The following is a 17,377-nucleotide window of genomic DNA, read 5'->3' as shown; positions in this document are numbered from 1 at the left end:
TAAAATTATAATTATAATTTCACAGCATGTGATAAAAGCTCAAAATATTGAATCTAAAATATAATAGACATGATAAAATATATGAGTTATAATTGCATTTCTCTCATCGCATCCAACACCTCAAATTTTGTTTATTACTGAATGTTGCAGTGCATTCTGGGAATGCTACCCTTGAATTTTCCCCAAAAATTACTGTAGATATCTTAGGAAAAATCTGTATAAATAACAGCATAAACATCATAATCATGAACCTTTTACAATAACCTTAGAATTGAGAGTGTGGTTTTTAAACGCTACCTGTAGATTACTAGACTGTTTAAAAATAAAACTTTTACAGTGAAATGCCTACCGTTCCTCAGCCGATTCTACTCCAAATGTCTCATTGAATTTTCATTATGCATAAAATAAAATTCACAGTACTTTATTGCAACTGAGTTCAGTTGAAAGAAGACAGATGTTTGAACTCTAGCCAGGACATGCTCTACATTCCATGGTACAGTAACATATTAACATTATTTATGGAGGAGTCAATGCATATTTGAATATGATCTTAAATACACATTCATCATAACGGTTATCAAGCCTCCCATTGGGATGGTTTCCCAATGGTTAAGAGCAACCAAACGGATGAGGAATGAGAAATGAGAAATTGAAACCCCATCCAAGTTGCACATATAAAGTACAGTAGAAAATGAGATACTTTTAAAATGCAGTGTGATACCCAGAAAGAAAGGGAGCAAGGGAGAGCATTGACAAAAGAAGGAGCAGCCACACTGACAAATGGCAGGTTTAAATTTAGAGTCAGCGCTGTGAGCCAGACCCTCAGAGCCCCCTGTGAGAGAAGAGCAAGTCGGTCACCATCGTTATGGAGAGAGCAAAGAAGAGGGATGGAAGGAAAGAGGGAGGCATGAAGCAGAGAGAAGGAAGGAGGGGAGAAGACAGAGGAAGAGACTCGTGCAGAGTCATTACGCAGCCCAGTGGCTCTGACCCGATTATTCCCAGCAGAGACCTTGGGGCCACTGCCCCCCACTGGGCCACAAACCTCAGCTGAGTGGAAAATTAGTGTGGAGCACCCCGGGAACGACCCAAACACACGAGGCATACTGAGACACACAAACACACGCTTGCACAAAAACATCCAGGCTGCAGCAGTCACTTTGCACCATTTCTAAAAAATAATATAATTCAATATCATACCGGGATAGGTGGTATGTATCGCAATACATTTATTTCTTTATTTATTTTTTACTGTATATTAAAATGTTATAATGATAATATATTTGACAAATTAAAGGTACTTTACCTCATGATTTTTTTTTTTATGTGGAACTTGATGGGTGCAAACCAAAAGATTCATGCAGTGCAAAAATGATTACATAATTCACATTATGCAATAACTCAGTTTAAAACAAAAGACTCAAAACAGATGTAAGAGCCAATGTTGTAAGATTTATATGATTTGATTTGATATGATTGATGGTTATACAAATTATAATATTATACATGTCATTATTTCTGATATGTGTGGTCTTCCAATGTGTGGTCAAAAAATATAACCGAAGTCAATGGGAACTGAAAATGTTGTAAATAAATGATAACTGAAAATGTAAATTTTTGGGTGGACTATTCTGTGTTTGGAAGTATAGGGAAGGATTGAAGTAGATACTTTGCCTAATCCTACTGACCACAACACCAAATCTGCCTAAAACTAGCATGACCTCAGAATCTGAGTTTCATTTCAAAACACTTTCATTTGACAAGAACCCATCCGACTCCAGACTACGGTGCAGCTGGAGAGACACATTACCTATCAAAGTCACACACACCCACACAAATACCCACAATTCAACTCAATGCCATAAAAGCATCAAGTTATCCGTGACGCAGCAGCGCTCGCCTCAAAACTCGCATGCAATTTCAGGAGCTGTCAAAAACACCTCAGACCGCCTCCTTCATCTCATCTCCCTGCTGTCCCTGTTCCTCCTGGGCCAGGGGACCCATCTTACCCTGCTAATATTAAACAGATTATCTGTCTCCTCCAACACCACATCCCCTACAGATCTGATCAAACATTGCACATATTAACACCCGGCTGTCATGATATAGCTCAGAGGAACGTTTACAACTCTTTTTTTTTTATCTTTAAACGTTTAGATCGAGCAGACAGATATTTTTCCTTTTAGCTACAGGGGTCAACTGAGTTTTCAGCAGAAAGAAATACGCATGCGAGAACACGGAAGACCTCAAAGAATGGCCGAAAAGACAAAGGCAGAGTGGATGTGAGGACAATTAGACTCTTTGTCTTCAAAGTTATACAAAGCATTTTAAAGAGGTCACACTCAATAAGACTCCACCTAAGAAAGGAGAGTAACTTGAGAGTGTGTGTGCTATAGATAGAGCATCTGTCCTCTATCACAAAGGGCAAACAAGCAGTTTTTCAGCCACCTGAGAGAATGACCCAACAGGTCCCCATGTGCCCAGAGGAAAAATCAATGTGCCACTCTAATTAGAGAGAACAATCTCATCTGGTCGAACATTTATGAAAAAATGTTGCTTCTGTGCCAATGCAAGGTGAATGGCAGTTTCAAAAAGAGTTTGTGAACTGGCACATTTCTGGAACTATTTGAAAAAGAGTCTGTGTAACCGTGAAACACGCATGACATATGAAACCTGTGTAAAATTAGGCTACGACAAACACAGGACTGTCTGTCTTTTTGTATCCTATACTGTGCTGGTTCCAAACTGTACACCTGCCGCAGTGAACACAATGTTCTTTCCATAAATCACCGTATTTATTCCCACACCATTATAGACCATTCAAACACATGGACATTCATGAAAAGAAAAGAAATTTAGAAGCACATTTTAAAGCAGTTTTTTAGTTGCTATATCACACTATGACAGTAACTTTTTAAAGGAGCTCAGAGAGGTTATTGTAGACCTCAAATTATTTGGAACATTTGTAATTTGATGTGTACTGAGACCCAGCATGATCGGCCAGTTTTTGGAAGTAACTAGCTAAAAGTAGCAATGCTACTAACTTAACACATTTTCAGAAGCTTAGATGTTATTTAAAATAATCCAAAAAAAAGTTTTTCCAATGAGTAGCAGTTTAACATACTAAAATGTGCTCAACTTATTTTAATGATTTGGTTAGAATGTTTGATTTAAATAAATGGATATAAAAAGGTAATACTTTATTTTAGTGTCTTTATTACACATCACATGAACTTACTGTATTAATGACAGTAAATTATGCATATTACATGCAACTAACCCTAAATCAAACCCTAATCCTAACCCTAGTAAGTATATGTTGTTAATTACTATTACTCAGTAAATAAATGTATAATTACACTTTAACAAGGACACCTTAAAATAAAGTTGTTTTTTTACATTTCAAATCCACTTTTTGTTTTCATGGAAGGTCAGTAATGCAGTTTTTTTATGACGACGTTTGATACAATGACAGAATTTTCATTTTTGATTTAACTTTCCTATTCCCTGTCTTTTCAATCACTGCCTGTGCACTCTCTCACTTTCTCTCTCAGGTGTGTCTGTCTCCATGTCAAGTTCACGCTCTGTCACACCAGGACAGGCCACCCCTCTTGCTGTCTTCTACACCCTCTCCCCTTTGCATTCTCTCTCTCTCTGTCTCCTGCTCTTTCTCTGGTGACAGGAAGGTGACAGTGAGGGATAGGTTGAGTCGTGTAGGACTGCCTGCTTTCCGAGAGATCTCATGACAGCAGTGAGGGTGTCTGTAGTTCTGTCCTGATGCTTCCGTCACTTTTGGAGCATGTTCCTTTCCCTCAGCCAGCCGCAAACTCCTCCCAGGCTCTTCAGAAAGTCAACGCCAGGGGCGATAGAGCCGGTCCTGCTCCCCTGGGGAGACACCATTCTTCACTGGGCACAGAGGGGGCTGTGCGTGTTTTGGGTCCAAAACAACACAGGACTGACTTGACGCTTTCAATTCTTTCAATACACGCCAAGGTGGAATGCACTAAGGTTACATTGCACCTGTTGATAGTACCATTGGATGTGCTGTCTACATCACTTTAGAAATACCACATGCAAAAGTGCTGTTAGTATGAGAAAAAAGTAATCTCTTGTGTTTCAGGTCAATTAGACCCACAAAACATTTTAAGACAGAAATACTGGTTAACCTACAGTAGAACAGGGGTGCCCAATCCTGTTCCTGGAGATCTACCTTCCTGCAAAGTTCAGCTCCATCCCTGATCAAACACAACTGAACCAGCTAATTAAGATCTTCAGGAGCACTTGATAATTGCAGACAGGTGTGCAGGATAAGGACTGGATGAACTCTGTAGGTAGGCAGATCTCCAGGAACAGGATTGAGCTCTACTGTCCTAGAATATTTTTCTTGAAATTGTGAAACTTCTCATTTAGGGTCATGAACATGTCTGCAAATTTTCAACATTCTGAGGTAATGTGGAATGTGGGTATGGAATTTCTATTACAATTGTGATGTCATTTTTGACCCACAAATTTCATAATAGTCTCATATTTATCATATATATGTCTCATAATAATACTAATAATAAATTAGTCAGTTTTTCAGCTACCCTCTGAAGGTATTTACATTTATGCATTTAGCAGAAGCTTTTCTTCCTTGGATGCGTAAATATTTATTAGCTCATGCATGTCAATTTTGCTGGGAATTAAACCCATGATCTTGCCGCTGTTAGTGCCATACTCGTCTAACATAATTATACAGAGAATTGTACAAATTTACAACAAAATACAAGAGTTGAAACGACGATAAAAAATAAGCTCAAAGATAAACTATGACATCTTTCAGCAAGACATCATTCCTAAAGAGTTTCAGCATCACGCCAGAGTTAATGAATTTCACCACGCCATCCTTTCCTGTGACAGAGACTTCTGCACAGACAATAACACTGTCCTTGGAAAGACAATGATAGCTGCTTCTCTCATCTCACATTAGAACAGAAAGCTGGGGAAGGTCCTGCTGGCTCTTCTAGTGGCATAAACAAAGCCTTAGCATTAAACACACACACACACACACACACACACACACACACACACACACACACACACACACACACACACACACACACACACACACACACACACACACACACACACACACAGAGAACTATCAAGGATCAAAAAGAACTGCTTTAAAACCTCTCCCAGTGCAGCCACACAAACACAAGTTCTGGACGAGAAGGTAAAGCATTTCACAACGGTCCCTGGCTATATGCATACGAGTTCAGATGTCAGGGAGAATCAACACTGACCAATTACATGCCAAAATTGATAGAACCCTAAGCTTCAGCTAAAATAAAAAACCTAAAAAAATAAAAAAATAAAAAATATACAATAAATAAAAAATAAAACACACCTGTGGATGCCATCTGTAAAGTTCGTCTCGGAAGGACACATGATCATTACAGTTTTAAACAATTATCTCGTCTTTCATAAAGCCACAGTAACAGGCTGTCAAAGATACTGTTGGATAGACATATTGATATTTTTCATTTGCCCCAGAATAATATCCATCTCATACCCGTCCTAATAAAGATACATAAAGATATTATAATGGAGTGTAAATTTGCATCTTTGTCAATCAGCTGCAATCTCTGCCTGTCAGCCTTCTTCGGAAAGAGAGACAGAAATATGACAGCCTTATTTTCTCTGTCTTAATTATGATTTACAGCCTATCCGTCTCCACACCATTCCAAACCATCACAATCGCTGCTCATTTACACCCTGTGCAAAATGATTGTCTGTGAAACATTCTGGCAATGTTTCCACGACATTTGTAAAGCAGTCAGGGGAGTTATTCATTGCAGCCCTCGGGAACTAGTGTGATCGTCGAGGATGGATGTAATGTTGTTAAATTGTGGTGAACACATTTTCCACTCAATCTGGGATTATACAATTAAATGAATACTATAGGCTTTAGATAGACAGAATGTAAATGTCCTTTATTCACAAAATACTATGCTGATTATAACAGCACTTTTTCTTTTTAAATAAACTGAATGTTTATTTTTTACTTTTTTCACTAATTTATTTATAGTTACACAAAATCAATAAATAGTGTAAAAATGCACAAATTTAGTTTGGGTCTCCACACATTTTAATTGTCTTTTCTCACATAAAAAAAACCCCCACTTCTTAAACATGAACAAATCATCCTTTTCAAGTCAAAGGGGCAGAGAGGGATCAGATGGATAAAAATGAAAGCTTAACAAGTAAACAAGCCGCTTCATAAATTACACATCTGAACATTTAAACTTCAGGAGCACCCTCCCCTTCTCCCAGAGTTATTGATTTTTGCCTCTCTGGTCCTGTTTTCCAAGACTAACAGACTTTTCTGGAGATCTTTTGGGTAAACAGGAGTCTGGAGCAGGCGGCTTTGCTCCTGTGTTGACAGCGAGAGAGGAGGTTATCTGAAGGTTGATTGGGAACAACAACTTGCAGAGAGGCTCTTAAACTAAGCAGCAACTCAAAGATATCTTTCTGTTCTCTCATGCTATTAAATCAGACAGGTCTCAAAGCTGTAAAATATATTTTAAAGGTGTTGTTGTTGTTGTTGCTTCAGGTTTGCAGGCTTACACCTCTCACATTTAAATGAAAGATGCAATGAGGCTTCAGCAAAGGCTTGTGAGTCAATTCATTTGAACCCTTGTGTTTAAACTTTCAAGAAATAGTTTACACTGTTCACTAAGACCAGTAAAAGGTCTGTAGAAAAAATAAACTCAAAGGTCTGAGGGGTTGCATGGTGATTCAGTCTACAAACTGAAGGTCAGAGCCAAGAATCCTGAAATTGAGTTAATGCATTGTTAATTTAGTGTCACACAATCTCCCCAAGAGGTTTACACACACACACCCTATCAAATGGACCCCCCTGACCCTTAACCCCTCTGCTCCATTTTCTCCATGATCAATAGTAGTGTGGGTCGAACAAATAAGCCCAGCCATCCATCCATGCCTTCAGAGTGTTGTTTTCCTTCTCTCTCTGGTGATTGTGTGGAACTCTGTTGACTTTTGCATCTCTCTGGAGGACAGGAGTGATCCGTCTCATCACAGAGTTCAGCACTCCAGCAGTCTAGATTACTATATTTATGCTCTGCTGGCCAACATATTGACCTCACTTAACACAAAACAGCCCTCCGCTGCTTTGTGCCATTAGACTATTTTATACAATTTGATGTGCTAGAACAATCATGAGAGATTCATAGACAGGAAAGAGAGCTAACGACTTCCTTGTGGGATTTGAACAAACCTCTAACCCTAGTGTTAAACTGATGCCCCAGTGGTTTTGCTACAGACATGTATGATACCTCCAATCTCCTGTTTCTAAGCAAACTTACTTGAATTTGGTGCTTGACGACTATTTATGTTAGATTGTAGTTTTTCTTCTTCTTTTGCTTCATTTGACGTGGCAAAGCCACACAAAAACTTTTAAGAATGTTTTTCTTCCCATAAATAGCCAGATATTACTCTACATTTTGCTTTCTTGAAATCCATGGGTAACTATGGTAACTGGGATTTTCTCCATAGTGGAAGAGTAATTGTATGAGTTAGCAGAGACAGTTACAGTCTACTAAGATGAGCAAAATTAGCCAATTATTAATATTAATTATAATTCTTAATGAAAACATTTAAAAAGTAATTTTTGCTGTGCCTTCCCTGATATGCCTTGTACTTTTAGTTACGAAGACAAAAGTAAATAATAAAGCTCAGATCGGGTAGAAATATCATTAAGGTGACAACTGCTTTTATGTCCTTTCTAACATCTTGAAAAACATTAATGGCAATTAGGGACATTTTTCACTTATTTTCCAGTTCCGTGCATGAACTTTAAACATCAAACAACTCACAAAAGTTCTTAATTTATCAAGAGGAAGAACCAGTGTTACTTTAGCATTTTTTTTTTTTAGCTTTTTTTTTTTATTTTAGTTTAAGTTTGAGTAATTTCAGACAGAGATAGATAGACAGATAGGCAGACAGACCTGGATTGCCGTCCATCTGTAATGTATGTGCATGCTCTCAAACTAAAATGAACAGGGTGACAGTGCAGTCCATCTGATCTCTGCACTTTTCTATTGATCAGTTTAAAAAGACCTTCATCTCATTAAAAAGACCACAATACAGTCACTATGACAGAGAATCTCTTTGTGGCATATCAGTGTTAAGATATGCTGCTTTAACCATCTTTACCAATGAAAAACAGGTAGATTACAGGAGACAAATACAGGGAGTGCTGACAAGAGTCAAGCCTGGCATGAGAGAGCCTTCACTGGGCAGGACTCATGTTACAGGGACCCTGGTTAAGTATGCAGGGGAGGAGAGGATGGGAAAGGAAAACTCCAGGGCAATCAATCAGCCAGGGACCCGGGGAGGCCAGGTCGGATTGCCTGACTCTATCAGAGAGCGGTGCTGTTCACTTTCTCTGGGCATAAGGCCATGAGAAAAAAGGAGAAAGAGAGAGAGGACAGAGTGCTAAGAAAGTAACGAAAAACACAGAAGAGGCGAATGGGATAGTGATGCATAACGTGAAAAATGCAGTGAAAGACAAAGAAGTCCAAAATAAGTAGTGACACAGCCCTGAATGGAACCGAGGGCTTGCCTCTGCAGATGCAGCAATACATGTTGTGTTGCCAACCAACGTAAAGACCTCCTGCGAGAGCTGGCCCTTCTATCACCTGAGGCTAAACAACAAACTGCTGCTGTTTTTATTAGCATTGTGTCCCGTGTACACTTGACACTGTTTCTGCTGCCAGAGGACAGAGAGAAATGACAGAGTGAAGGAGAGAAAGAGCCAGCTCTCTCTCACTGCACAGTTTTCAGTCACAAATGACCTCTTTCCTTCATGGACAATCATAGCCGGTTGATCAGCCTGTAGCTACGGTATGAATACATGACGTGATCTGAAACTCTTCTTAAGCCATTGCTAAAGTGTTCTTTGGACACTGCAATGGACATACAATTGCTAAATGATGTCTTTAAAGAAAAAAACAATTCAGCAATGATAAATTACAATATACTCCATTTCCTTCGACACTACATACCTACATTCATTGCACCTGTTGTTTACCAATCTTATATAAATGCATATAAAACACAAATTATGCATTTAAAAATAAATGAATTGCTAAATAAATAGCTAAACAAATAGCTAAACGGCTAAAATTACTTAATGGCTATATAAATAAATGGCTAATAAAAAATAATAATTATGTGATTTAAATAAAATGAACAAATTGCTAAAAATGCAAACAGCAAGAAAATGCTAAATGGATAAATACATTACAATTATTTATATAAAAACAATTGAAGTGATTAATTAAAATTATTTAAACAAATTGCTAAATTACTAAAAATGATTAATAAATAAATAAATAAATAAATAAATAAATAAATAAAGCGCTAACATGTTCACAACAAAAATTACAAAGTGGCTCAATTCACCTGTGTTCATTCTATGAACATCGGCATGGATCAGAAAGTGCTTGAGAGCTGGTGTTCAGCAGCAAAGCTCAATACTGAAACTATCAAACATCTCAGGGGGAAAGGATATATGCACAGGCCATTTGACCACCGTTCTCACTGTCCTGCACTAAAGCAGCTCTCACTTTTACAAAAGCAAGAGGAAGCAAGAGAGAATGAGAGCGAGAAGGTGAGAGACAGATGAGTGTGAGATTTTAAGCATGCGCGACCTTGGGCAGCCATGTGGCAAACGCCATGCCCATGGCCCCTGTCGAGTCTAGTGCACTCAAAAGCCCTGAGAGAGATAGAGAGCGATGGGCCCAGAATCTCTACATAGCTCTTTACTTCCCTTCACTCTCTGCACTTAAGAGGGTAACGTTGCTCTTGGTCTGAAACACTGCAAATGTCCGCCAGACCTTCTCTGGCCCTGTCGCTCCTTAGTGGCACGGGCGATGTGATGTTTTAAGACCTGGACATCGTTGAATATAGAGCTGAGTGAAAGACTGAGATAACCATGCCACACACAGACTACCCGCGCAAACACACTCCTCTGGGGTCCTCAAAAGAGGACAAGAATCCAATTTTCAATTTACAGTGGAGTGGAGTGGGAAATGTGGTCATCCCTTGAGAGCCTGAAGCATCCATCACCCTCACGTTGTTCACAGTGGATGGAAAGTTGGGCTATCTATGAGTATGTGTGATTACGTGTATCCATGTGTGTGCACATGTCTGAGATCCATTAGTGGGAAATGTGTGATTGGTGGTAAAGAAAGCTGTTTCCAAACTCTAATGCCACACAATTACTTGAATGTAACTTACTTGAATAACTCTAAATGAGAACATATGTAACATGTTTATTTAAAGTATATAAATAATTATCAAAAAAGTATAAGTAAGTATCAAAACCTTAAATCTTGTCCTATTTAATTACTTTAACCAACATCTAGTACACATTCTCCCTTTCTATAATCCCCAGGGAGTTCGTCTGCATTTACTGTAGGTGTGCAGGACAGAGTGTTTGGCAGGAGGGTTGTACTCACATGCTATGGAGGACACACCAGCCGCAGTGAGGATCTCCAGAACCCAGACACTCGTTGCAGGACGAATACTGCTCGCAGGCCTCCACTGGGACATGGGTCAGCTGGAGACAGACAAAGAGAGGTTAGGTTAGGTGTGGAGTGAGACTTTGATTCATTCATGTCTCTCTTAAGTTGTTCACACTGACTACAACATTAAAGGTGGACTCAACTCAACTGTCTCATCTGCAAAGGTTCATAATGTCAAATCTCATTGAAAACGATCACCTTCTGGTCACTCACTGAAATGTATGAATTGAATAACTTTTCCCAGGGTTTTACTTCATGTTCATTAGGAAAATATATTCTGCTGAGCTTTAAAAAAATATTTATATATATATATTTTTTTATCATAAAACTGATAACAGCTTAAACTTTAATACAAACTGTAAGCAGAAAGACTGAAAAGAAAACCCCCAAAATAATTAGAAGACACATGCAACCATTCGATAAACATGGCGTTTTGTCACACAGCAGGATAAGGATGTGCCAAGAGAGCTCATCCTGGGATGTCAACTCCAGCTAAAGCATCTAACCATTTACAGCCAATTAACACTTGAGAACTGGAGAGGCGCTGTGGCACTGATGGGAAACATACCGAACTGAGTCGAACTGAGTCGAACCGAGGGAGAGATCTGCACTGAAATACACATAGTACATAAGAGCAGTGAAGGCGAGGACCCTCTGCCATCTCTGTCTCCATGGCTACGGCCCGGAGCCCTCAGCTTTCTTTTGCTTTGATTGATAACTTGTCACTGGTGGATGACTACTGTCAATCACAGCTTAGATGACAGCTGATAGGTCCAGAGCGGTCAGGCTGGGTGAATGACAGATGACATTACTGGCCTCACCACAGTGGTGTTTTTATTTTTTAAAGAAATGGGCCTTTTGCCCCCATTTCAATCAGGCTTGAGAGTGAGACTGCGTTTTCAGATTGAGAAGATTTGACTATAACATTTATAAGAGCCGAATGACCAGTCGCAGTGAATCATGGCTCATATTTAAGTGTGTCGCTCTTGTTCTGGTGTCAGCGCTTATCCATCAGTGTAGCTGCGTCAAACTATCTCTCTTTCTGGAACATTCTTACAGATATCTCAGCAACATTTATGTGAAATGATTTATGATACAGAAATACTAAATTAAGACCGTCATAATGCCTATTTGGGTGGTAACCATTTTGAGAGGTGATGTGTGGTCATTTCAACCTTCACGGGGCGATTTTGTCAATGTTTTTTAGAAACTACCCAGGAGAAATTTCCAGACCGAATTATCTACTGCTTTTTTTACAGAAAGCACCTGATGTAATTGAATGTTCCAACTGACATCTCAGAGTGTTCAAGGAGAACAAATGATTTTGAAAATCTCTTTTGACCACTGCAAAGTGCCGTGGCCACTCATGGGAATTTGGGTATTTGGCACAATGGAAATAAATTACATGAATAAAATTACACCCCGCCACAGAGACTGGGAGCTTGGAAAATCTTTTTTTTTTATCCTATTGGGCACACAGTCAAAATGGGCAATCTTGAAAGGGTTTGTTAAACAACAAAACTCCCCTGTGAATTAAAGGGGTAGTTCACCTAAATAAAAAAAATAAAAAATTACTCAACCTCATATTGTTCCAAATAAGACTTTAGTTCAAAGTATGTGAATAAAAGCCAAAATATTAAATCTGATCATTATATAAAGCCATCGTGTCTCTTCAGAAGACTTGGATTAATCTACTCGATTCATATTGAATACATTTACAGTGCCACTCAATTTTTGGTGGAATGGACTTTCAATGGAGAAACAAAGGTCTTTTTGGTTTCATTAAAAACATCTTCATTTGTGTTTTGAATATGAACGAGAGTCTTACAGGTTTGGAACAACATTAGGGTAAATAATTGATGAAAGAATTTTCATTTGAGGGTGAACTATTCCTTTAATTGGCAGACAAAAGCATGAGTTAAATGTAAACGTTTTCATCCTGAAAAATATTTATTAAAAATCATCCTAGTAATTACATCACGTTATGTTCTGTTACAAAAAGAGATTAAACATTAATAAATGGTGTGTTAGCTTTAAACAGGCCTTTTTAGACTCATTTCATTAAAAAAACAAGATGATGTGAAATCTCTATGCCGTCTAAAAGCCGATTAGAACTGTATCTAATGTTGCCCTCTGATTTCTCCATCCCAGAGGCTTTTGCAAAAATATTCGGACTGGGATTTACAGTAAATTTTAGAGACTTTTCCAAAAGAATGAGAGAAAGAAAGAAAGAAAATGCAGTCCTCTGAATGGCTTTAAAGGTATCCTTACATTTACAGCTATTAGAGAAAGATAAAGAGCATAAGAGAAGAAAGCAGGGGGTGAAAAAGAGAGACCAGGAGGTTGCGACTGAAAGAGGGCATCCTTTGGAAGAGTGCTCCAGATGGCTCGATCTCACTGCTGTGTCTGTGGTTCTAAATCCATGAGAAAAGTCATTTCTCTCTTGTCACGCACACACGATGCCTGTCAGCTGGTCTTGGTGCCGCCACAAAGCCCCCCGTCACTCCCCGGCTGCACACCTGAATTTCTTCCTCCATTTCACAGCTATGAAGAGGTAAATTATCAGGCATTGTGATAGAGCGCCTGCCTTAGCATAGGGGGCCTGAGAGACTTGCAGGTTAGGCCTTAGTGAGCAGAGAGGGAGATTGACTCTCATTACCTTTAGAAAATGATAAGGGTTTAGGAGCCGACCGTGAAATTCTCCCCTCTGATACGACAGGTTTCCTTCCTATTTATGAAAGAGCTTGTTGCGCTGTGGAAATGTCTGTCTCACGCTCTCTGTATGTGTGTGTGAAATCACAGATTGTGAAGGAAGGAGCTTTCACAAAGCATCAGATCTGTATGCAACAGGCACACATGACTGATATAAATCTCTGAAATTAATAAGAGAGCAACCCACAGATGAAATTTATAATCTCATGTGTGAGTATGGATGTGTGTGTGTGTTCATACATACTTCAGTCAGCTAGGCATAAACCCCATCATCACATGTTGTGAACAGCAGGCTATTTTTAGGGCAGAAGCAGAGCCATCTGTCCGCACACCTCTCTTTTAATAATAATACTTGATAATATGAGATTTTTACATTCTGAAGAATAGTGTCTGCCTGTGCAAAACCTGCCACCACAATGCTTGTGTGTTTGACAAGACATTGCAATTCTGTTGCTAAAATGTTCTTTGTGGTTTGTAGGGTGTTGCTTAGGTTATTCTGGATCATTATTGGCCTAAATCAAAACCTCACCCCCAAGTCTCTATTATATTCACATCTCTAGATATTGCTCAAATCCCTAAACTTAAAGGTGAAGCGTGTCATTTTTGTGCCACTAGCATCGTCAACAGAATTGCATGCTTTCAAACGGGTTTTCGAACACCCAACTTCAACTGGTTAAAGTATTTTAGCATAGACAATATCTGCATTTCATCAACATTTTTGATCGCCCTCTTATTTCAATCATTTTTTTTTTTGTTCTGTCTCAACTACATAATCCAACAGGTTCTCACTCCCAACTAGTCACAAGTTTACGCTTGGTCAGGACCCCTCACCATCACTTTTTAACAAACAGGGTACATTTTTCGATGCGTGTGAGAAGGTGTTGCACTATCATTAAAAGTGCAAAAGCTATTAATGAATCATGCAAAAAGACTCAAAATCATGTGTTAAAAAAATAGCAATTCAACTACATACTGTAGTTTGGGCCCTGTTGCTAATTTTTTAAACATGTTTTTGTAATATTTTGTAAAGTTCCCTTTAAAATGTACTGTATTTGCAAGAATATGTAGACAAAATACACTATATATCTATAATAAATATATCCAAATGAATCGGAATCAAATCAATTCAAAATCTAATCAAAAAATCAAAATCAGAAAAAAATCTGTAATTCTTCCTACTTTAATATGCCACGCACTTCCTGTTAGATGCAGTGAGTGAGTCTATGAATAGCGCACTCCGCTGGTGTAGAGTGGATATGCGATCTCTGCCGTAGCTACAGTAATACATGACTGTGAATTCTGCATTTTGTCTCAGTGGCCCACAACAGAGCGCACTTTAACACACTCCCCACGGCGATAGACAGAGACGGAGACAACAGGAGGAGGAAGAAGACAAATGTGTCCAGAAAGAGGACTTCCCGCTGCCCTCTCGAGCTGGAAAAGGAGTGGCGCCGACTCAGGAATCTCATTATGTCGTAAATCCGTTAGATTATTAGTCATTTATCTGAGAGCTCTGTAAGAGGATAGAGACCAGCAGATAATGAGGCAAACTGACAAATGACACTGCCCAACAGATTAATGCAGCCAAAAACTAGCTGCGTACGGAGGCAGCATTTTAAGGCATCATACGTCGGCTTGCTCTAAATGCTTTTAAAAGTGAGTCTGTGTGTGTAGACATGTAAATAAAACTATATAAGAGCTTCCACAATAGTTGTGACACTCCACCTAAGTGTTTTCTGCTTGTCTATAGATTGAAACGCTGCATGTCAAATTAAAAGCAGAGTCCTCATCACCTGTTTTGTAATACCTGGTCATCAAGCCTACTTTAATTACCCAACTAATCTAATCAAACAAAGTCCTCTTCCATTTCTTTCTCCCTATATGAAAACCATCTGTAAATCCCACAGACCTGACTGACTGGCAGAGTTCCTCAGTCATCGAGGAGCAGAGCTGTGGTTTATTATGGAGTCTAATCCACTGGGCTCATCTGTAGCTCAACGTTCCTCTGCTGGCATTAACAAACTTCCTCTGACTCACCATTTCTTGCATGAAGAGAGATGACTATCTACTTAGCATTTATGTTTAAGGTATGTTTAAACAATCAAACCGAACGTTTGAACTCACCTAAAACAGCTACGTTGGACACCAGATATGAGAAACAGCATATATACAAGACAATGTATATTTAGTTGTGGTGAAATTTTTAATAAACGTCTTAACGAAAATATACAATTGAAGAAAGTTTTCTGTGAGTGTTAGGATTATAGTTAGGAATGGAAAATGTCATCTCATAATACAAAACAATGGAATTCTCCATTATGATCAAAAACAAACATGTGCGAGTGTGTGCGAGACATTCGCCCTTATCAGCGGCATAACGTTGTGTTTTCAAGAACCGATGAGTCACAGAATCAACAGGCTTCAGGGAAGAAGTGACATTTGTTGTCATGTGACAGAACAATATCTGACATACAACACACTAAGCTCGACCCAGCCAATTATCTGCTGAGCTTCAGCCAATCACAGAGAAGCTATATTATTGCGCGAGAGAATAAAATAAAATAAAAAGGAATAAAATAGTTTCAAGCATGTCAAACACAAAAACTGCAGCAAACACCAACACAACTACACACTCATATTTAAATGAAATCTTCCCTCCGACACACTAACACAACCACACATGTAAAGACACAAGGCACACGTATCCCTCTCTTTCTGTATTTGCCCATTTTTGGATGTTTAACCACCAGTGAAGCAGAAGACAGATGACAACATCTCATCATAACTGATTTATGAAATGAATCCATCAATGTCCATCTTAAATGAATCTCACTGGTAACGCACGCACACACACACAGCCTGGCTGACGAGAAATTTCATTGTGATTTGGGCATCAGAGGGGGTCATGAAAAGTGCATACGTGTATAGAGTGCTTGTCAGTGGAAGATGAACGCTGGTAATATGAGTTGCAATGTTCTCCTCTCTCATAGTAACAAACACAGCAGCAGCACTGAGCTGTTCCCAACTTAATTACCATGTCTCATTAACGTGCCTCAAGTGTCAAATATTTATATATAAAAAAATAAAAAAATAAAAACACATCTCAATCCATTGCAATGTTGCATATACTGACAGACACTAACACATTTATATTTACATCATTGTGAGAATCTCCTACTGTCATGTATTGTTCATTAAGCAATTGATCCGATGTTGGATTGCTTTGTGTTCATACTGTTCTGAAAGTCAAGAATGGTCTACTTGTGGTCATTTCTTTATATTAAATTATAATATAAAGTAAAATCTAATTTTATAGATTTATTTTTAAATAAAGCACCTTTAAATGAAGCTGATTACTAGACTAACCATAACCCTTCTGTTCTGATAGTACACTATTCAGTCCCATCAGTTGGGTCCCCACAAAGCTGCACTTCTTTCTATATTCCTGGAGATATTTGGTGGAAATCTGACATGCATCCATCCCCAGAACCGCAGCAGATGCTCAGGTCTGGTAGCTGGTCATAGTCATGGTTAAACAGGCTGTGCCCTTCCATGCCCTGGGGGCTTCGCAGACGGAAAATACAATTATGTACGCTGTGAACCCAGCCACTCTGTGTGCTAACTGGATTTACATTCAGGCCTTGATACTCCACTCCCGGCCGTCACACAAACATATCAGAGCTGATTCTGTCCAGACGACATCATTAGGCCTACAGGCACCAAAACCAAGAACCACATCACTAAACGCACTATAGAAAACAGATCAGAGTAGCCACACACACACACACACACACACAAATGCTGAACTAACAACACTGACTTTCCCTCTCACCTTTTATTGCTCTTTCCTCTAAACAGGGACATATTCTAATCTTTTATTGGGTTTAAAGGTCAAGTTGGTGATTTTTGTGCTATTTGCTAAAATAACTGTTTTCTGAACACTCCTCGTCTTCCATTGGTCAGCCTAACTCCAAAAGACAGTATAGCTACACATACTTGTTGCATGTGTTATTCTACAATATGTATGTGCTTGCAACCTGGCATTTGTGTGTCCATTTGAAACTCCTTTAATCACA

General features: G+C 38.8%; 1 protein-coding gene across 1 annotated transcript in view; it reads right to left on the bottom strand.

Moving 5' to 3' along the window:
• plxna4 (plexin A4) overlaps positions 1–17,377 on the bottom strand; it is a 195,223-nt gene that overhangs the window by 60,307 nt on the left and 117,539 nt on the right. The window contains exon 5 of the mRNA XM_079869813.1: positions 10,524–10,624. Within this exon, the coding sequence (XP_079725939.1) occupies positions 10,524–10,624 (101 nt within the window). The remainder of the gene's footprint in view (positions 1–10,523; positions 10,625–17,377) is intronic.

The sequence above is a fragment of the Squalius cephalus genome (assembly GCF_949319135.1).
Source record: "Squalius cephalus genome assembly, chromosome: 4".
Classification (NCBI taxonomy): domain Eukaryota; kingdom Metazoa; phylum Chordata; class Actinopteri; order Cypriniformes; family Leuciscidae; genus Squalius; species Squalius cephalus.
Note: the sequence above shows the minus strand (reverse complement) of the source record. Positions and strands in the feature narration are given on the sequence as shown.